This window comes from Coffea arabica, chromosome 4e (assembly GCF_036785885.1).
Source record: "Coffea arabica cultivar ET-39 chromosome 4e, Coffea Arabica ET-39 HiFi, whole genome shotgun sequence".
NCBI lineage: Eukaryota > Viridiplantae > Streptophyta > Magnoliopsida > Gentianales > Rubiaceae > Coffea > Coffea arabica.
In genome coordinates, this window is record NC_092317.1 from 17,566,870 (window position 1) to 17,589,328 (window position 22,459).

Sequence of the window (22,459 nt, forward strand, 5' to 3'; positions counted from 1 at the left end):
TTTTTCCGACCATATCACCATCATACATCCATGTCTCTCCATTTTTTTTTTTGGTCTTCTAATACCTCTAACACATCATTCTCTCACTTTGTTTAAGTGCCAATCCAAAACCAAAATAATCATTGACTAATGATGAGTAAGCTCCTCTTAAATCCAAAGGCTTTTTTTTTTTTTTTTAAAAAGACCCAATTCTTGAATTAATTGCAACCCAAAAATCACTTTTCTGTTCCTGTTGATGTTGTCTAGGATTCCTGAAAGATTTGCAAAGCCTTCAACTCTGCCAGCCTTTGACGGAAGAAGCAAAAGTTTCAATATTCTACAACTTGTTTTCTCGGTAGATGTGAAGAAAGTCACCCTTTACACAATGCCACTCCATTTTAAAGCATGAGATTGTGTACCTTCTTAGTTGTTAGGTCTAGGGCTGCAAACGAGTCAAGTCGAGTGGAGTTTTGGCTTAATCGAGTCGAGCCTTGACTTAATTTCATTGAACTCGAACTCGAGTTCGAGCTCGACGAGCTGACGATTTCAAGTTTGAGCTCAAGCTCGACTTAATTCGAGCCGAGTTCGAGCTGGAAAAAAAAAATAATAATTATTTTATTTTTTAAAAAATAAATAAAATAATATTTTTCTTAATAAATAATAAAATATTAAGGATATATATGTAATTTTACTATTAAAATTAAAAAAAATATAAAAAATATATATATACTTAAAATTAAAAAATAAAAAAAAATACTTAAAATTAAAAAAATTAATATATATATATATACTCAAGCTCGCTAACGAGCTTAATATTTTGAGCTCGAGTTCGACTCGAGTCAGCTCGAACTCGACTCGAGCCGCTCGCGAGTGGTTCGGTTCGTTTGCAGTCCTAGTTGGGTCCAATTTCAGTCAGTTGGCTTCTAATATCATTACCTGTATTGGTACTCATTTGGGCAGAGTAATATAGTCACAATATTAGTAGTTGGATTGTCTTTTGTTGAGTCCATCAATGGCGAAGAGTGAAGTTCTTATTAGGTGAAGTAGGGTGGGAAAGGTTAGTTTTCACATATCTCACTTCTTCCTATATTATCTCCACTCCCCTAATTGTCAACCAACGTTCCAACACCACAACCTCTCCCTAGGTAACTCCCTCAAATCACTCCCATTATGCCTTAGTGGACCCCTAATTTCCCTTAGTGATTTAAATAAAGTAAGACATTTAATATAAAATTGTAATGTAATAAATGAAGTATTTAAACTACTAATAGAATAATTAGTAATATTAGTCAATTAAATAGTTGAAAGCAAGGTAAAATCGAAAGTTTTGGGGTTTCACAGATGGTAAGAGCTCGAGTTAAGGCCTTAAGTTGACCACTATATAATAAGTACATTTGTTTAATTGGTATTAAATTTTTCTGGTTTTGCAATGTGTGAAACAATCAACATTTTAGATTGGATGCAATGTGCTTGCCCAAGTGCTCCTCCTAATGTACTTATGTAGGCTAAGTTGTTACATTGTAACAAACGTTGGTATTGTTTTTGCAAGTTTTACATTGTGGAAGACTTTCAATGTCAGCATTGTGCGAGATCAGATGCAGAGAATGAGACCTTTTTTTTTGCGCCTTGCTACCTAATCATGGTTACTCGGGCTGCGTATGCTTTTAAGTTTGGAAAATTATTTGTATTCCCATTTTTGTTAATCACATTCTCATTATCATTCTAATCATATAATTTTTATTTATTAGACTATATGATAAAATAAATAGTGTGAGTGAAAATGACAACAAATAATGTGTAAATAATATTTTCTTTCAGTTTTCTAGCTATATAAAGGAATCTAAGCACATTTTGCTACTACCCATTTTCTATTATAAAAAAAAATTGTTATTTAATGTGGACGGTTAAGTAAGAGTAGACTGTTTTCATTCAAGAATTTGCAAGATGGGGATCATAACACCTCATTTTAGGGAAAATTTTTTTTGATACAACTCGTGCTCTAGACATAGGTTATTATTATTTTGTTTTTTGGAAATAAGACATAGGTTACTTTTACTTAGTTCGTTCTTGAGAGAGCAAATAATTAAAACAACTAACAACATGATTACTTATAGAAGTACAATCTAAAGATCTATGCATTTGAGGTACTAATCTTTTCATTGCATAATTGCTACCAAAATTAAACAAGTTTAAACAAGTCAGAACACCTTTTTTTTTTATAAAAAGCAAATTTCATTGTTGGAAATTGTCCAACATGAATTGATCTATATAATTGTCCTAATGGTCGGTTAAACATGTACTAGAAATTACAAATATGCAGTTTAACAAATGCAATGGATCCAAAAAAAATTATGAACATATTTATAAAATACAAAAATTTCAAAATTATCTTCTAACAAATAAATCACTGCAACTCCCGTCTATGCAATTAATGGTCTTGAACTCCAATAATAATGATGACATCTGTCGAAATAAATCTAAGATCCAAAAAAATTTTAGACCTGACAACCAGATCTGAAATAAATTTAAGTATAACAAAAAAAAGGAAAAAAAAAACACAAAATCTCCATAGGAATCCCTAGGAAATAAAAAAAATTCTCGTTAGGAATCCCTATAAGAAATAGAAAACTCTTATTAAGAAAATTTAGAAGAGAATTTATTAGAAAAACAAAATTAAATAAAATGAAATTCATGAGAGGGTAACTATACCATGGTCTCCTTTTGGAAAGGCTTTTGAAAAGAGGAGAAGAAATAGAAAGAAGTCGAAGAAGAGGAAAAGTAGAAAAAAGTTACAAGTTGAATATCTTTGTGTTCAAATTTGACTTGTTTACTTTTCGAATAATTTGAATTTTTTATATGTAAACTTCACTTTTATGCTAGTTGAGCCGAGTTTGAAACCAACTTGAGGCCTTGTTTGAGAAATAAGTTTTTGTCTAATTTTATCTGCTACAAATTTTTTTAGTAATTTTAACTACAGTAATTTCATAAAACTTCTCAAAATTTTTAAACATTATATTTTAAAATATTCAAAAATTTATATAATTCAAAAATTTTTTCTACAACCTCTATAATAAGTTATAGTAAAATTTTAGACAAATATCTAAAAAATTACTTGCCAAAACTTTATCAAATATAAAATATTATTTAAATTTAATTTGATTAATTAATGAACCAAATTCAAGCGCTCTCTTAGCAAGTCGAACCCACTTGAGAAACTTGCGTCTTTCAAGTTTCAACCCTATACTCTAGGGCTCTGGGGTGCACAAGTAACAATTCATCCAAAAAGGAAAAGGCACCCAAAAAAAAAAAAAAAAAAGGGTCTTCTGCTTGGAAACCCCGAGAAACGAAGAAACAACCGGTTTCTAGAATATTTCAGTTTCCCCAACCAACAACAGCCCTTATAATTGCTTCAAAACTAAGATAAGAAGCCACCAGAGGCCGCTCTTCTCAAGGCTTAGGGCAAGGAAGGATCTGCTGCTAGGGTTTTCAGTATACTAAAATGGACAGAGGAGGAAGAATCCGTAGAGGTAGAGGTGGTGGGATGCTGGCGTTTCTGGCGCTCCACGCCGTGAGCGAGTATTGCAGGCTGGAGAGAAAACCCCCCGTCACTGCTGGACTTGTGGCCGCCAATACGCTTATTTACTTGAGGAGACCGGGTTTCGTCGATGCTATGCTGCCTACCCTCGACCAGGTCTGGTTCAATCCTGACCTTATTCTCAAGGTAAAACCCGTTTATTCCTTAAGCTTATTCTCTTTTTTCTATCGGAATCTGTTGGTTAGTTATATGATTTGTTTTGATGATTAATTGCTTTTCGGAATATGGTAACTCTAGCATATTATTTTTCGAATGATTAGATTATTTGTGGAAATGGGATGCTTTGTGGTGGGTTGAAAGTGAAGATGAGAAACATGATGCCTCTTTGGAGGATAATTTGTTAAGTTGGGATTAAATTAGCGTGCGATTAATGGAAATTGTTGTTTGGGGGACATGTTTGGATATTTGGGTTGATCTTGCTATGAATTATCGTATTAAGCTCAGAAAATGTATAGAATTTTGATGATGTTGAGATTTGAAACTCATAATGTTTAGATCATTAATGGAGTGTTTTTTATGAGTTTAGATCATTAATGCAGTGTTTTTCGGTGTATCCATAGCTCTGAAGGAGTTAGATTTTTTCTTCAGCCGGTAATTAGTTTATCAAGATACAAGATTTATTTATTCTCTTATTTTAATGATTAAACCTACTATAAGACCTCAGCAAGCAAGGGGTTTCAGGAGGCCTTGATCATTAAGGGTTTGTTTGGTTCATGGACTGGATGAGATGGGATGACTTATCTCGGATTACTAATCCTGGGATGAGTCAGATTATTAATCTTGGGTTGAGTTATCCCTGGATAAATAATCCAAATTATCCAAGTTTTTGGGATTTATCCAAATTATCTAGTTTTTGGTTGGTTGTCGGCTGGATAGGATATGTTGGAAAATATTCCTATACTGTGTTTGGTTGGAGATTGGATGAGGAAGGATTACTATTTTAATGACCAAAGTATCCCTTAATTTGTAGATTCTTTTTAATAAAATAATTTAGTATTTTATAAAATAGTAATAAAATAATTTAATATTATTTAATAAAAGAATCTAATAAATAATTTAATATTTATAAATTTTATTAAAATAGAGTAGTTTAAAACTTTATAATTATAAAGTAAATCAAGGGTTTTGATATATAAAAATTCGCATTCATTCAAACTTAGCCCATTTGGGTCCTTAAAAATAGATTTTGACCAAGTTTTTGAACCCAAATTGGATATTCAACTAAATAATGGACCAAATTTTGGCTAAATTAAGGTTAAATTGATTAAAACCTAACTCATTTAAGAGCTTTCAATGAGCCGAACTCAGGCTAATACAGAAGATTTTTCTTTGGATCGAGTTTGAGTTTATTGAAGTCCTCATTCACAAAGTCCAATTGATAAGATTATATATTTATATAAATTTCGTTTAGAAAATAAGGTTAGTAAGGGTAATTTAGTCCAAGGGCAATATAGTCCTCCTATTATGATGTTAGTATGGCAAATTAGTCAAAAATTTTAAATCAATTAATAGGGGTAAGTCAAAATTTTTAAAATAATGAATAGGGGCAAATTAGTCAAAAAATTTTAATAGAATTTGTAAGGGCTAATTGGTCTGTTTATTATGATATTATTATATGTGAGAGTATGGTTATATAATAGCTAATTTGAATTTGAATCATTCATAAGGATAAATTAGTCCAAAGATTGTTATATTGGGAGTAGGGGCAAATTAGTCAAAAAACTTTAAAATTAAATAGTAGGGGCAAATTAGTCCATTCATATTATATTATCATGTGAGAGTAGGATTATATAATTATATGAGTATAAATTTGTATTTTTTGTAAGGATAAATTAGTCTAAAATTTTATTATCCTAGATGACTAATCCCATCTCCCCCAGGGGATTATTTTATCCCATGAATAGGGGATTAATTCGGTTAGCTAATATGTATAATCTCATGTATAAAATGCAACCAAACATGGGATGACACAGGATGATTAATCCAATCCTGTGTCATTCCATGAACCAAATGGGCCCTAAAAGGATGAGTTTTGCAGAACTAGTCTTAAGTTACTTTTGTAGTGCCAATGTTTCCATGGTTATTGAACTTCAAGGGAAACAGGGGTGGAAAAGGATACTGCATTGATGATTGTACTTTCACCATTTCTAGTGTTTTTATCTCCTCTTTGTTATTCGAAATATGTACCAGACATTCATGTTCGAAGCATACGTATTTCACATCAATCAATATCTTCTAATGTCCTGGTTGAATTAGTCTAAAAAAAAGAGATTGAATAATATTGAAAATATGAAAACAAAAGTCTGATTTCCAGTCTTTACTGAGCAATCCACTTTCTTATGATTTAGAATTGCAAAACATCCTGAAAAACGTTATTAACACTTCATGTTCAATGATCTCATTTACCTTTTCGAGGGCTTGCGATTAAAGCAAGATGCTTGGTACTCGTCTGAGGATAAAGCTTTATTTAATGAATTTTTTTCAAGCTAAAGTATCTCTAGAAGCTTTCAAACTATGCTGTATTATATATTGTTGGGATTAAGTGCAATTCTAATTGAGATCATGTAGCCATGAAGGACCTGATAACTATCCTGAACCAACACTCTGTCTCATAGGGCCTTACTATTTGACAGTATTAACAAACCAAGCTTCAAGTGACCATCTTCTCTTCTCTACTCTCTCTTATTCCAGTATATGCAACCTTTAGCTGTGGAGAAGCTAGATTCAACTACCAAGCTGTAATATTCTGTATGTCTGGTATAGAATGTTATCACCTGATGCCATAGCTTTGTGACCTTTTCATTTGTTTTAAGTTCCATGATTGTATTTCATGGAGTTAGTTTCCCTTTAAGGAGGTGTAAACAAGCAGTTGATTTCTTTCCTTGCATAGGAAGTGGATCTGGAATAGTTGTTTGTGTGTTGAAAATTGTGGGAAATCATTTGTGGGTTTAGTCTCTTTTCTTGCATGGGAAGTGGATATAAATAAATGTTTGTGCATTGAAAATTTGTGGGAAATTATTTGTGGGTTTAGTCTCTCTTCTCGCATAGAAAGTGGATCTGAAATAGTTTTTGGTGCATTGAAACATGTGGGAGATCATTTGTTGGAAATTGTTGTCCCAAATTTATTGCTGAGAGCTTTTGGTGAAATCATCTGCAGGGAGCTAGTGAAACTCCAGGCTTAAGCTCAAACAAAGTTGAGTTTTGGCCTTAGCATGAGCATCTAGCCCAGCACGCAAATTGAATGACTATAGTTGTTGCAAGTGCAGTGCAGCTAGAAGATGCATTAGCATCAATTGGATCTTAGCCTTAGTTTTAGGCCGTTGTCTTCCATATTATTTGGTACAATATCATCTTTAGCTTCAGCAAATGTACTTGATATTCTCTTTTATAACTGTTAATACATTCATTTCAACAAATTATCTTGTGATAAAATGATTTGAAAAAGGAAGTCATGTTTTCATAATGTGCAATGTACACTTGGGCATGGTTGTTATAAAGCATGGCTACAGTTAAGACATTTATTTGCATCTGAACTGGCATGTCAGTTTGTAAGATTTTTCTGTGTGTTCACCATATTTGTGTATCAACAGAAGTAGTTTACGTGAACTAGCTAAGATCAACTAAATTGAGGAAACGGATTTCATAATTTCACCTTGTATTTTTGTATCAAGATCGATATAAACTGGAGATCCATAAAGTAGTAATTATTGGGGCAGTGACTTATGATTATTATGAATTGGTGATCCATGACTGATGATATCAATAAAATAATGTCCCCAAAGATATTATGTAGTGTTTACACTCCTCTCGATTGAATGAGAACTTTTCTGTACTTTGTTTGCTTGGCTTTGAAATGTCTGACCTCTCTTTGATATGTTTTTGCATCTGCAACTTGAATCTTTAATTTGTTTGTTGTTAACAGCACAAGGATCTCAAGCGCTTGGTGTTGTCGGCATTCTACCATATTGGTGAACCTCACCTCGTTTACAATATGCTTTCGCTTTTATGGAAAGGGATCCAGTTAGAAAATTCAATGGGAAGTGTTGAGTTTGCGTCCATGGTTACTGCATTAGTTGTAATGTCTCAGGGCATCACTCTATTACTAGCCAAATCTCTTTTGGTGTTCTTTGACTATGAGAGACCTTATTACAATGAGTATGCAGTGGGATTCTCTGGGGTGCTCTTCGGGATGAAAGTTATTTTAAATTCCCAGTCTGATAACTATGCATATGTGCATGGGCTTCTGGTGCCAGCGCGTTTTGCAGCATGGGCAGAATTGATTCTCATACAAATGTTTGTTCCTGGTGTCTCTTTTCTGGGCCACCTTGGTGGAATACTTGCTGGTCTTCTGTATTTGCGTTTAAAAGCTTCTTATTCAGGTCCGAATCCTTTGACAAGGCTTTTAAAAGGTCTTACCAGCGTAGTTAGTTGGCCTCTGAGGTTTGTGCAGCAGTTATTTAGGTTTCAGAGGAGACGAGTTTCAGGGAGAGGGACTGTTGGTGGGGCACCGGGAAGAACGGCTTATGTGTGGAGATGCAGAGCATGTACTTATGACAACTCAGATTGGTTAAATACTTGTGAAATGTGCGGTTCCAGTCGAGATGGTGATGGGTTGTCATCTCTTGAGTTATTAGGTCAGACTGATGAACTTTCTTTAGAGGAATTACGGCGTCGAAGAGTTCAAAGATTCGACAGATAATTCGAGTCTGGGTTACGAATTTTCGCTGTTGTTGATATGGGAAGTCATTCTTGTCACAGAGATAAATGAGGCCTATAGAGAAACGTTAACTAAAGATTTGGTGTAGGTGGTTACCTAGATCAACAGATGTGCGTATCCTCCGCCTATACAGTAGGTTAGCCAAACTGCATATACAACAGGTTAACCAAAAATATCGATTTAGCTTGGGAAGAATGTGACATTGTATAGGTTGATATTTTGTAAGTCGTACACATGCTTTTTCACATGCTTTTTCATTCCCTTTGTCGTTCTGGCTCTCTCTGACTAATCATTCAGCGAGAGTTTCAACTGGCTTTGCAATCTTTGGCAAATCTTGGAGATGATAGAGAGGTGAAGTTCTTCCTCTGGCATTTCAGTTCGCATTTTCTGGTTCAAATTGAGATGATAAACTGATTCTGCGTGCAGTTCCATGTATCTTTTGAAGAGAAATATTGAGGGGGTTGAGGAGGGGGAACGTGACATGCCAGTGGAATTACGCTCTAGGAGGGTGAGAACTGAGGGGGACTGGAGGAATAGGGTGTCGGCAATTGGGAGGTAGTCGATAGCGGATCATTATCTATGTAAGCTAAGTGCAATCAAGGGGCAGGGTGAATCGGATTGAAGTTTTTTTTGTACATATTGCAATGGCATACGACCTGTGTCAACAAAAGAGACTTCTGTCATGTTGGAGATGCGGTACCAAAAACAAAAGGGAAAGATGCACAATCATTTCCAGTCTAATGCGGCTCGTTTCTCTATTTGCTGCACCATTGAATTCTAAAACAAAATAGTAATTGAAATTTAGACAAATTAGAAAATTTGCTTTGGTAGTCACTGAGAAGAAGTTGAAGGTTAACTACCGTTGCATACTTACTATTGCACACAAGAAAACAAATCTAAAATGCCTATACCATTGTGCTCAAAATGCAAGTAGATAAGAAAGATTAGAATGGGTATAATTCAAATAAAAACTACTAACACAAATTAAAAACGAAATAAGTCCCTGATTAGGTGTGTCACATAAGAGGGATATATTGCTTGTGTTCATGTCTAATTCAAGATTATAGGATTCAATAAATAAGCGTTAGATAGTTTTACTTGTTGAAAGATTATCTAGATCGTTTTTCTTAAACAACTTTTTTCTCCTGTTTCCGTTTTATGGCACCTTTAGTTTTTTCAATGCAGTGTCCTTTGTGATGCAATTTAGATGATTAGATTTCATTGGCTGTCTTGTCATCATAACTCAAATTGGCTGTGATTTTTTCATGTGGAAAAAGCAATATTATTTTGCTTTTCCATGTTTTTTATTTACAAAAAAAACTTCCCTTATTCTTTTTGGGAATACAATCTATAGTCTATAGTAGAGCTTTCAACAAGACAAATCAAGTCGAATACTTTGGTGTTTTAGACTCAGTTTATATATTTTACGAACAAGGTTCAAGATCAATCAAATATTAGATGAGCTATAAATATTGCCTGAATTTGATTTGCTAATTTATATAAATATTCAAGTTCAATTCGATTTCAGCTCGTTAAACCAAACGAGTCTGAATTTGAGATCGAGTTCGAGTTTGAGTTCAAATTTGAGTTTAGAAATGATTTAATTACTTTTTTTTAAAAAAAAATACATGAGTTAGATTAAGTTTAATTGTATTTCTTTGTTTTGAAAAAATGTAATAATAATATTATATATAGTTCCTGTTTTTGAGAAAAATACAATGTATATTTGATAATACTAAATGTATTTATACTAGTATTTATTTATTTTTTTAAAATTATATATGTATTCATGAACTATTGGAATAGTTTGTGAACATATTCGTATTCAACTTGATTATCATATGAGTCTAATATTATCTTTGAACTTGAACTGTTTATTTATAGGATCAAGCTTTTTTTCGTGCAATTTGTAAATTTCAAGGTGAGAAAGAGTTGTATATACGAGTAAACGAAATGAGAAGCACACAAATTAATGGTGGTTTTATGCTTTTCTCTTCGTAATTAGACCGTAGTTCAATTTTTTAATGTTCTTTTCCTTATGCTGCAAGAAAGGATAAAAAAAGCAGCATGAAAAGGAAGCAAAGTTACCGAAAAGCATAATGCAATAGGCAGCAAAGGCAATTACTCTTTGCTTTTCTTACTTTGTTGTCTACATTTAGCTTTTTCCTTACATGTTCGAAATTGAATGATATCTATTCTAGTAGTGGCTTGAGATTAATGACTCTTGTAGATGGCAATAGTGCTGCAAATCCAAATTGATGAGAGCAATGCTGCATTCCACGTAGCCTTTCGTTGCTAGTTTTGCAGTGAGTTTATGCCAATGAGTTTAGAAAAATGTTCAGGTATTACCGCCAATAATCTCTTGCATTAACCACTGCCGTTGTTGGAGTCATAAATCTATCAAGTACAGAAAAAATTACTAACTATAATTATTTGCCAAATGAGGCATTCAAGTTAATAAGTATTTGGGCATTAATGGATAAAAAATGGATGGGCCTACATGCATAACAATGCTTTAGAAATTGATCTCATAATCTCCATCAGTCTTAACCTTTTTCCCTTGAACTCCAAGTTTTATAAGATTTGCAATGTAGCTATGCGAAATAGCATAGAAAAGAGAAACTATCATGAAGTTGTATATGAATTTTATATTTTGTGTATGCAAAATTAAAGTTAAAACTATTGATTGAGGTCTATTATAGCCAAAAAGTCTAGACCTCCAATTCAGTCTAAACTATTTTCTTTTTGGTACTCATTTCGAAGTAATTAGAAGTAATCGATATCTTGGTTAACGTACCGCAACTTCTTTATTGCTTAACATCTGCAAGGTGTCCATTGGATCGAATGTCCTAGCCAATCAATGGAGGTGCCTTCATGGATAAGTATGAGTACAAAATGGTTTCTCAATGTAAAAAATATGTGTATGTTGTAAAAAGATTATTATTGTGAATTAATGGTCATTGATAGTAACTTCAACTTATACACTGACGAGATTGGATGAATATCACGACATTTAAATATCAAATTTTATGTATGTGTCATGCATCTAAATCCGGTAGCATATACACTACTAGTATATAAAAGATTTCTTAAAAAAAAGGATATTGATATCTTCCTCATACAAAGCACAAAGAGTTTTCAGTGAAGCCCCAAAATTGCCTATGCAAATCCCATCCTTCCCTGGAAAGCACAAATTCAGAGGACCAAGAAAAGATGGTTTGCAACAGTTATTCAGCAGAAGTTAGGCTGCATGATTAAATATTTGATTATCAATACATTACTACTATCATTACTAAGAAAAGATTAGGGGAAACTGATATCACTAGCCTCTGATTTGCTGCCAATCAATCCAAATATCAGTAATGTCGGAGATCTTGGACCACTCAGAATTGGGGTCCTTGCTGCTGCTACTCTCTGGGATGCATCTTTCCGTTAGAAGGATACAATCTTGAATCCATAGGCGACTCAGTTTGGCGAGACTTCTTATAGACTGGTGAGGGGGTAAATTTTCTAGCTTTTCACATTTGCACAGGTCGAGAGTTTCGAGAGACGAAAGCGTTCCAAACCAATCGGGCAATGATTTTACTCCAAAACCATCTAGTCTAAGATATGTTAGGGCAGAGAGGTGCGGAAGTTACTCTGGCAGAGATTCCCAATGAGGCCATCCAAACAGACGTAATCTTAAAAGAGAGGGCAAGTGGTGTGGTGGTTGGAGAGCATCAAAGAGGCGCGCGAAGGAATGCAACTCTGTGTTTTTTGAGAATGGTCCAATCTCTAACATTTTCAAGCTTGTAAGAGAACAAAACTTCCCCTTAGGCAAGTCAATTAATTTGTCACATTTTGATATGTTGAGGGAAGAGAGAGAATGTGTTCGGGTTAAATCAATTGGAAAGGAGATAAGATTGCGACATTGCCATACTTGCAATACCTCAAGAGGAGGAGGAGGACAAGTAGCAGAGGAGGGTGAAGAAGTGGAATTCGACTCTGACTCAGATATTTGAGGGATAAACAAATGGGTTAATCCACTACACCAGCAAATTCTTAATTCTCACAAGGCATTGAGGTATTGGTGTCCCCTTGGGATTGATATTGACTTGAGTGAGGTTTCAACCGCCAACAACTAACTTCTCTAGGGACCTAAGGCCAACCAAATGTTGACTTTGAGTAGCATTGTTGCTATCATAAATGTGTAGTTGGCTGAACTTAGGTACTGTTTGATTATTTGAGCCTTTCAAAGTTTGAACATCAAGTGAAAAATTCAAGAGCTGCGTCAAATCACCACAACCGCGCAACACAAGATCTGCAAGATTTGAATTGTTTTCGAATAACACATCTGGTAGCTCAGTGAGTTCATTCACATTCTCAATCAAAAGACTAAGGAGAGTGCTGACTCTGTTGCACATATATGACAGTACTGTTGATCCATGGCCAATGCGCATGAAGTCTAATTTCTTAAGACGTGGAAAATGATTTGGAACAATGTCTAATTGGGGACAATTATCAATCTCCATTGTCTCAAGGATAGGAAAAACCACCATTTTTCTGTCATGAACTACTGCTTTTGTCCATTCACTCAAACTTGACATATTCTTTAGAATGAGATGTTCCAGTGCTGGAAATAATTTTAGAGGTCTTTGATTGCTACTGTCACCATGCACGGCTGATCCGCTATAAAAAGATGGCCCTATGCTTGTTATGCCATCAAGTCCTTCCAAGTGAAGAAATCTAAGGAAGGGCATGTGTCCAAGAGTTGGTAATTCTTTGCAGTTTTTGCAATTTAGCAATTCATACTTCACCAATTTCTCAAGTTTTCCAATCCATGTCCATAGTTGATCACCAAAAAATCTTTCAATTATCAAACCTTTCAAATTTCGGTGGGGTTGCAAGCATTCCAACACTTGATTGTATTCGCTATCATTCTCTCTCGGATTATCTAATTCATTCCATAATAATCTCAACTCATCAATGTTTGGCTTCCTGATCAGATTTGCAAACTTGGCTTCTTCCTTATTTCTCACCAATTCAAGATTCCGTATCTCAAAGCTTCCACTGAGATTCTTTAAACTTCTCAATTGTCCAATTTGTCGCCCTACCTCTTCACCAATATTAAAAAATGGCAATATTCGGAGAGAATGCAATTATTCGATCTCAAGAGGCATTAGATCACTTGATTTATCCTTAGAGAAAAAGTCAAAGTGCCTCAAATTCACCAAATTCTTGAAATTATTTGGAAACTTTGTCAGTGATTTACAATTTCTAACTCTTAATGTTTGCAGACTGTAAAGTTTACAAAGGGAGTCCGGCAAAGTTTCCATTGGAGTATTTGATGAATCGAGGTATCTTAAATGAGACAACTTACCAATTGATTTAGGAAGCTCCTTGGCATCTGATGAAACTAAGTTTAGCACTCGCAAACAAGCCAAAAATGAGATCAAACGATCATTAGTTGATATGTTTTCCAAAAAAAATAATGTTGTTATGTACTTGAAATTCTCGTTCAATGGAAATGGTCTTGCTTCTCCACCACTTCTCTCCATTGCAAGATACCGAATGGGAAAAGTCTGGTCATGGTTTGATTCTTTCAAACTTGTGGTTTTAAATTTGGAAATGGAGATATCATGCACAAGATCATGCATTTTGCAATTCAAAACATTTCCATAACCATCATTCTCTGCATCTTGAAACAAGTTACTATCCAACAAAATGGTAAAATGCATATTACCAACATCCTCCATGCACATATTGTTTCCTGGATTTGAATGAAGAAATCCTTCTGCCGCCCAAAGTTGGATTAGCTGATTCCTTTCCATTTGAAAATCCTTCGGAAAAATTGAACAATATGCAAAACACTTTTTAAGAGATGGATTTGGAAGATGATCAAAGCTTAATTTCATAATTTTAGCAATATCAACATTTTCATCTCTGCCTAAACTTCGAAGCCCTAGCTCTAAAGTTTGCCACTCATCTGTTCCCTTGTTGCGCAACATGCCACCGAGAACACTTGCAGCCAATGGTAAGCCTCGACATCTTTGCGCCATCTTGAACCCTATAATATCTTGCAGCCCATTTGGCACTTCCCCAGCACCAAAAGCAATATCTTTGAGAATGAGCCAACATTTATCATTTGATAATTCTTTCAAGGAACAAAGAGGAGAAGATATTCTTGTGAGGTTTGCTACTTGTTGGTTACGAGTAGTCACAAGAATCCTGTGAGACCCTGAAATTTTACTTGTCTTTATAGCTCTTATTTGAACTTACTTGCCTTAGATTCTTGGTTGTTGTAATGGTTGAATTTGAGCCAAGGGAGTGAATTTTGTTAAGAAAAGTTTCATAATCACATGTTGTTAGAAAATCTAGAAATTTTCGCAGGAGGCTCTGCGCAGCTTTGGGAAATTGGCTATAACTTCGTATAGGAAAGTCGGAATTGAGTTCCGTTTGTTGCGTTTGAAACTAGACTCAGAGGGCTTCCTACGGTGTAAAACTTAGAGTTTGATTCAATTTCTATAAATTCTAGGAAATTGGCAAATTTGATTGAAAATTCTACCCTGCACAAGTAAACATAGGAATGTTGTAGTAGTTTATGGCTCAATTTGGACCAACTTATGAACTAAATCTCTTTGAGGTGTCTTCTAAAGATTGTTAGTATTTGAAGTCTAGTTTTTAACAAGCCAAGTTGTGTGAATTTTTTATATTTATAATTCAAGTTATGATTTTTCTAAAGGAAGGACATAAGTTAGGGTTTTTGTGCATACTAGAGTTTTGGTGTGTGTTTTTGTGTGCATTTTGGTAATGTGATTGTGAGGACTTGTAAAATCTCTCATATTTTCTTAAAAATTTCCTTTTATTTGGAATCCATTATTTTACAACAGTTTTACTATTCATTCACTTTCTCAATAGTTACAATTAATCATAGAACCAAGGGTTTTCCCTTTACTTTCATCGTTAAGGTAAACTAGGGTTTTTTACGTCTTTTGGTAGTGTGATTACTCGGTACGGAGTGTGTACTAAATTTGGCAGTTAAGAGTGAGTTTTAGATAAGAGAAAGTGTGTGATTAGAAGTGAGAATAATAAGTTAGTGAATCATAAGATAAAATCCTAGTACACGCGATTTAAGGAAAATCGGTTTGAACCGACGGGTACCATTCGCTACCGATGGAATACACCACTTGACCACCACTTTATTACGTTAATCTCCTTGTTTTCGTTGAGTTAATTAGCTCTTAATTAACCCTTAAGTCAGCCACCATTATTGACTAAGGAAAAGAGAGATATTTTGGTGGAAATATTAGTGATTAAGCCATTTGTCAAAAATCCAATCAAGGTCTTGACCAAGACATTTTCCTTTCTTCTTATCTTTCTTCTTGGCCCATTTTTCTTCATTTTCCTTCATCTTGGTCAGGACTTATGAGAGGAAAAAGAAAGGAGTGAAAACCATTTCATTCCATCTTGATTTCTAGCTTAGGTGAGTGAAAACCGAAAATCTAAACCGATTAATCTCTAAATTGGGAGCTTAGGAAGCTTGGTGTGCTAAAGTTTTTGAAAGGAAAGGTGAAGGATTTCTCTTGCAAGCATCTTAGAGAGGTATTATGGCTGTCTTCCTTTATCTCTTCCTTACTCTTGCTTATGTTTGTATAACAACTCATACTTGTGGTAAATGATAGTTCTTTTGGTAGTTTTGATGGATATGGTGGATTTTGAGTTAGGGTTTGAGTTGTTCAGTTGTATTCCTTGTTTTTTAGAGAGCATATGATGTCTATAATCTTGGATAGGGAGTTGGGATAGTGGTGTAAGACATGAATGAGCATTTTCTACTTTGGATTCATCAAATTCCAGTTTTAAGGATTGAAGCTGCCCTGTTCTGACCAGCATCATTTGTCTAGGTTAGTGGCCAAATTAGGCTTAGATTAAAACATGAAAGTTGTAGGCAATGATGTTATATAGCTTCCTGTAAAATTTCAGCTCGATCGGAGCACTGTATCATGTAAAATAACCAAAATACCCCTGACTGCCAAAAGCCTCATTTCGTGGACAGTTTTGAGATTTCACAAGTTTGGCTTCGTTATTCACCTTGATTCGTATCAAATCAGCCTTGGCCAAAACACAAAAATTTTAGATCTATGTTTCCGATTTCCAACGCATCTGAAAACGCCTCAAACGGCATTGTGTAGCTTGAGTTATTGCCATTTGAATTCAATACTAACAACCAGACTGACCATGAACTTCTGGTTCTGTAATTTGCAAATTCAACCTAGATAAACTATGAAATGGGTTAAGTTGTCTTCATGAAAGTTGTAACCCTTTGTTTTATCTTCGAAACGGTATAAGGTGCACCCCAATCTGATAAACGTAGCTTCAGTTATAACCAAAATGCTATAAGATGTCAAATTTACTGTTTAGCTTTTTGTTTTCAAAACTGATTTCCGATTATATTATTACACTTGTGTTGTAATTGGATGATTTTGGAGCCTAATTGTAGGGCTATATTAGTAACATTACTTGTGTGTGATTGTGGGGCTGAATTGAGAAAAACAAAGAAGCCATAAATGGCTGAAAAAATGGATAAATACAAAGGGCATGCCACCCAAATTTTCTATCAAGTCACCTATCAAAAAATCACGTTCAGGTGTAACTCCTTGGTTGGAGTCCAAATCTGTGATACAATATCATTTAAAAGCTTGAAATCAACTAGGGTTCGAAACATAGGAGTTTCGCTTCAAGAAGATCAAGTAAATGAAACTCATTTAGATAGGATTCATGTTACGTATCAAATTCTAGAAATTCAGGCTCGTTCTTTTGGTGTTGCTAAAGAAGCAACTAGAACTTTGGAATTCGCATTTGAGTCGCAAAGACGAGGAAAACGTATTTCTATTGATTTTTCCAAGGGTACAAGTTTTAGCTGAATTCTAGCTTATATACCTCTACGAAAGAGGACTCGAATAACCTAGATAATTCAAATTCAATTCAATTTCAAATCTTTGATAGGTGACTTGATAGGTAGAGGCCTTGAGGATTTTGTGTGTTTAATTGCTTGTTTGGTACTTGCTTTGATGAGATATGATGTAGTTCTAGTTGGAAAGTTGAAAAAGAAAACTAGAGGATGAGAAATGCTTGCTGGCCGAAATTTGCTGGTTGTTCCTCTCTTGTTAATTTTGAAATTTTGATGTTATTCTGGTGTAATAATGCTTGATATATGTTGGTGGTTATGTGTATGAAATATCTCTAAAAAATCTTTCCATTTGATTGTGTTAAAGTAGGGTTGAATTCTGGAAATTTTCTAATCAGGAAACCCCAACTAGTGTCCACGTTTTAGGTCATAACTTTCTGTCTGGGAGTTGAAATTGAGTGCTGTTTCTGGCAACCAAAACTAGACCCCGAGAGCTTTTCTTCAGTATAAAATACACCTCCTAACTTGTTTCCTATGAGCCGTAGTGAACCGGTAAAGATGACTGAATTTTCTCACTGCTTGCATCCGAGAAACAGTCCTAACTGCAGTTTGTAACTCAATTTTGCCTATCGTGCAAACTGAATTTTAAGACAATTCCTTCTAGTGAATTGTAACATTTTGAATCTAGTTTTCAATGCCACAAACCACACTAAATTTTGAGTTCTGTAACTCTAGTTATGATCAGATTTTAAAACTCTATAAAGTACGTCAGAACTGGAAATTTCGTAAACAGGTTCCAAAAATCAGTTTTCTTAGAACTGTTGTATCTTGGTGTAGAAAGGTCCGAATTGAGTTCTATTTGTTGTATTTGAAACTAGATTTGGAATTCTAATAGTGGTATAAATATTAAGGTCTGATTCCATTTCTACAAATTTTTTCGAATTTTCAAACTCCACTGAATTTGCAAGCCTGTTTTGCTCTATCTTGTTTAGAACAGTGACTTTGATCTAAAATTTGAATGAATTCAAATTGGAGTCTGAGAAAAGTGTCTTCTAGAAAGTTTTAGTACTTTGAATCTATTTTCCAACGGTATAAATTTTTCAATTCTTGGACATACGAAACTCAAGATACGATTTTTTCCAAGTAGTGTCACACTAAACTAGAAATTTTCTGTTTTCAAACAAATACTCCTTTTAAGCACTCTTAACCTTCCTTTGCGATTGTTGGACTGTATTAAGTTTAATTTTATGGTTGGATGCAAAGTCTCTTTGAACTTTAAACCCTCATTTTGAATCTTAGTTTCCAAGGGATTAATCCCCTTTTTATGATTCTTCTTGGTTGCATAGAACCCTTGGTTTATGGCACCTCATTTCCTACTTGAATTATGGACTATAACCCATATTCTTATTGCCTCGATTTCCATGAGTTTGAACTCTAAAAAGGGAACGTTTTGGCTAGAGTAATTCTTGGTGAATTTCACTAGTTTTCTACTCAAAACTTGGAATCTTTAGCTTTAACATTTCCTCTGAAAATGAGTGGAGTTTTGGATGAGTTTGACTCCATTAGTTTGAAAATATGAACGCTCTTTATATTTTAAAATTTGGACATGAGATTTGAAGTTTTGGGAGATGAAAACCATTTACCCTTTTCCTCGATTTTCGTGTTTAAAGTGAAAATGGTACTTTCTTTTGGAATTGAGATTTACTTACCACGACTTGAATCAAAAACGACCTTCGAGCTCTCTTTGAGCATTATTCTAATGTTTTAGGTAGAAAAGCATTTTTAACTTGACTCAAACCTATGACTCGGAGAGTGGGTAGCGAGAAAATATTTTTCTTTTTAACCTTGATCGAGCACCTAGGTAATTATGATTGTACATGTCTCAAGTGGTTACGAGGACACCGAAGAACTCGTCTGACTTCTCGCTTCACTCTTATTTTTGCCCTTGACTTGTGATAAGTGTCAAGTGCATGTTAAGTGCTTATATGTTTGAAATGATATGCATACAAGTACTATACATGATACTTGAACTTGCCGACATGAGGGTGTACTTTATCGCCCTCGTCCTCTCTCTTAAAGTGTAATTTTGTTGCTTCTGGTTGATGAATTGTAATGATAACTTTTACCTTAGAAGTTGTGACTTGTAGATTCGAAGTACTCCTTATTTGGTTATTGGATGTCTCGTGGCTCTATATTAAATTTGAACGAATGCGTGAGTCCTGACGAGAGTTGGGCAGGCGTCCTGCTGATATCTTAGGGTTCACACTAGGGAGAGGTGGGGACGTCACAGTTGATATCAGAGTGCTAGATTTGAAATATCTGGAACAGGGTTAGGAGTTCTTAGTCGTGAAATTTTTGTCATAGAAACTCGAGGTAGACCTTAGGTTAAATTCTTAAATGATATCGGTGAATGTAAGGATCTAACCTTTGGTTGTGGGTTATTTGTAGGATATGAACAGTAGCAATGATGACGATAGGGTTGAGGGACCTCTTCCCGTGATCCCATATCGGATAGTTGGAGGTAGGCTCCTCCTTCGGTACTCGCCTGCTAGGCGGGTTAGGACGTGCCCATGCCAAGTGAGATACTCTTACCCTAATCGTGTGATGTTAGGAGTAGCTGAGGAGCGGAGGCAGTTGACTCGTGACCTCCGGAGAGCACTAGCAGAGAGAGAGGAGAGGGAGGCCACTATGGAGGCTCAAACTGCCCGGATCCAGGAGTTAGAGGTGAGAGTGCTTGAGGAGCGTCAGAGGGCTGACGCCTCCCATGCACAGTTTCAGGAGACTGAGGGGCGCCTTATCAGGGTTGTCCAAGAGGCGAGGAACCGCATGGATGGTATCATGGCCGAGTGTGTGACTATGGCCGACCGTCTAGAGGAGGCTTTACTTGGGGATGTACCTGGGGAGGCTGCACCTGCTGTGGAGGTGGAGGTAGAGTCGATAGAGGAGAACCTTTCTGAGACTGTAGGATCTTCTAGTTTGGTTCACTTGTATTAGTGACTCCCCGACCTTTTGACTTTTGATCAGGACTTAGTAGGGGTGAACCTCGTTGTGAGGCCATTTGTATTTTGTGCATGTACCACTGTATTTTGAGGTACTTAGATGCCTATGTCCTGTATTTGATATTAGTAACTCGTTGTATGCACTCTTAACATGTGAGATGACTTCTAACTTATGTAAATATCTATGCTTTGATTTTAAAGTGTTCTTGCAACGTGTACATGTTTTTCAATTTATACACTTATACTTTTCTCTTTTATTAAGCATTTAGAATCTTGCTAAATGGATCGTCGAGGACGTGGACGAGGGCGTGGGCGTGGGTTTCGGCAACCCCGCATTCCCGAGAGAGGCGAGGGATCTGCGACTGGTCCAAACCAAAACCCTAGGAACGAAGAAGGTGACCAAGTGGTTACGACCATTAACCGCATAACCGATATCCTCGAGCGTTTAGTTGAGCGCCAAGGCCCTGAACCAGCCAACCAACCTAGGAACCAAGAGAGGGGTGAGGATAGAGCCCTAGAGCGATTCTTGAAGTTCGCTCCACCTAGATTTCATGGAGGGTCTGATCCCAAGGTAGCGGAGAATTGATTTGAAAGAATGGTGGAGATTTTTGCTGCCTTAGACTATGCCGAGGATAGCCAAGTGAATTTTGCCATTTTTCAGTTTGAGGGAGCAGCCCGCTCGTGGTGGAACGTTGTTAGGGCAAAGTGGGAAAGGGAACAAACTCCTTGGACTTGGGCAAAGTTTGAGAGGGAGTTCAATGCTAAATTTCTTCTGCCTAAGATACAAGAAAAGAGGGAGGATGACTTTATTAAGTTGAAACAAGGGTTACTAAGTGTGGCCGAGTACGAGAAGCGGTTCACTAAACTTTCCAAATTTGTTCCTGAGCTAGTGATCACGGAGCACAAAAGGATAAAGAGGTTTATTCAAGAGTTAAATGTAAAAATTCAAGAATTTCTAGCAGCCGCCCAGATCACAATTTTTACGGACGCCTTGGATAAGGTACAGAGGGTAGAAAACGCTAAATCTCAATTTAAAACTTTTCATGCTAGAAAGAGGAGTAAACCAAGCTACACCCCTGGAACGTCTGAGAAGTCTACCCAACCTCTTAAAATGGGAAGAGGGGCTAGAGGAGTGAGGATGCTCGAAAGATCCGGAGGAACTCCATCAAAGGGAGCCCCGCCAAAAGGAAACCAGAGTGGGTGAGGTCAGCAAAAAGGAAATTCTCAAACTGGTCAGGTCGTGACTCCTCACGTAACTTGTGGATACTGTGGCAAGTTTAACCATACTGAGGCCGAATACTAGAGAAAATAAGAAAAATGTCTGAGGTGCGATAGTGCCGAGTATAAGTTTTCGAATTGCCTTAGCGCTTCTAAGAGAGGAGGAAATTCTCAACAGCCTGCTAGGTCCACTGCAAAGCAGTCGAGTGCCAGAAAGAGTGATTAATGCTAATGGTTGTAAGAGAGATTCAAGTAGTGGAAGCTTTACGAGTGAGGATGGATCTGACTCCACTCGAGGGATTGGGGTTGTAATTTTGCCCTGGTTTAGACTGGCACTTTTAGATATTGTAATATTTTATATAGGGGATAAAGTCCTTTTGTTGTTTTGTACTTTTGCGACTTATCACGTTTTCCTATGATTTTATTTGTTTCCCCTTTCTTTTGAAATGATTCGACAAAGTTATCCTCACTTGGTGTAACTATTATGATCTTTTATGACACATAAAAATTTATTTTGCTTTAATTGATTTTACGACTTATATGTATATTTAATTTATTGCTCCACACCTTTAGACTTGTAATAAGATCATGAATGACACCTGAGGATAGTTTTACAAACTCTGAGAGAGCGCCAATTTTTGCTAAGTTCAATAAATGTGAATTTTGGTTGGAAGAAGTAGCCTTTTTAGGTCACATAATTTCTAAGGAAGGGATTACTGTAGATCCAACTAAGGTTGAAGCTGTTTCTAAGTGGGAAAGACCAGAAAATCCTACCGAAATTCGGAGTTTCATAGGGTTAGCTGGATATTACCATCGGTTTATCAAGAACTTTTCTAAGACTGCCAAACCTTTAACTGAGTGGACTCAGAAGCATGACAAGTTTATTTGAGATTCTAAATGTGAGGAAGGATTTCAAGAGTTGAAAAAGTTCTTAATCGAGGCACTTGTGTTAGCATTATCGAGCGGAGGAAATGGTTTTGTGGTTTATACAGATGCTTCAAAGAATGGTTTAGGATGTGTATTAATGCAAAGTGAAAAAAAAGATTGCATATGCCTTCCGTAAGTTA

The 22,459-nt window shown here is 35.7% G+C and overlaps 3 protein-coding genes across 3 annotated transcripts; 2 read left to right on the top strand and 1 right to left on the bottom strand.

The window, feature by feature from the left end:
• The first annotated feature begins 3,273 nt into the window (after nucleotides 1–3,273).
• LOC113705611 (rhomboid-like protein 14, mitochondrial) lies at nucleotides 3,274–8,662 on the top strand. Its single transcript, XM_027227521.2, has 2 exons — nucleotides 3,274–3,700; nucleotides 7,497–8,662. The coding sequence occupies exons 1-2, from the start codon at nucleotides 3,479–3,481 to the stop codon at nucleotides 8,271–8,273; spliced, it is 999 nt and encodes a 332-aa protein (XP_027083322.1). The 5' UTR covers nucleotides 3,274–3,478; the 3' UTR covers nucleotides 8,274–8,662.
• A 3,735-nt stretch (nucleotides 8,663–12,397) lies between these two features.
• Nucleotides 12,398–14,329, bottom strand: LOC113705773 (putative disease resistance protein RGA4). Its single transcript, XM_027227683.1, has 2 exons — nucleotides 13,651–14,329; nucleotides 12,398–13,386 (listed from the first exon to the last, which is right to left on the bottom strand). Exons 1-2 carry the CDS (start codon nucleotides 14,327–14,329, stop codon nucleotides 12,398–12,400), a joined length of 1,668 nt encoding a protein of 555 aa, XP_027083484.1.
• Nucleotides 14,330–20,769: 6,440 nt separating this feature from the next.
• On the top strand, nucleotides 20,770–21,378 carry LOC113705774 (uncharacterized). The gene has a single exon (XM_027227684.2). It carries the CDS (start codon nucleotides 20,770–20,772, stop codon nucleotides 21,376–21,378), a length of 609 nt encoding a protein of 202 aa, XP_027083485.2.
• Nucleotides 21,379–22,459: the final 1,081 nt, after the last annotated feature.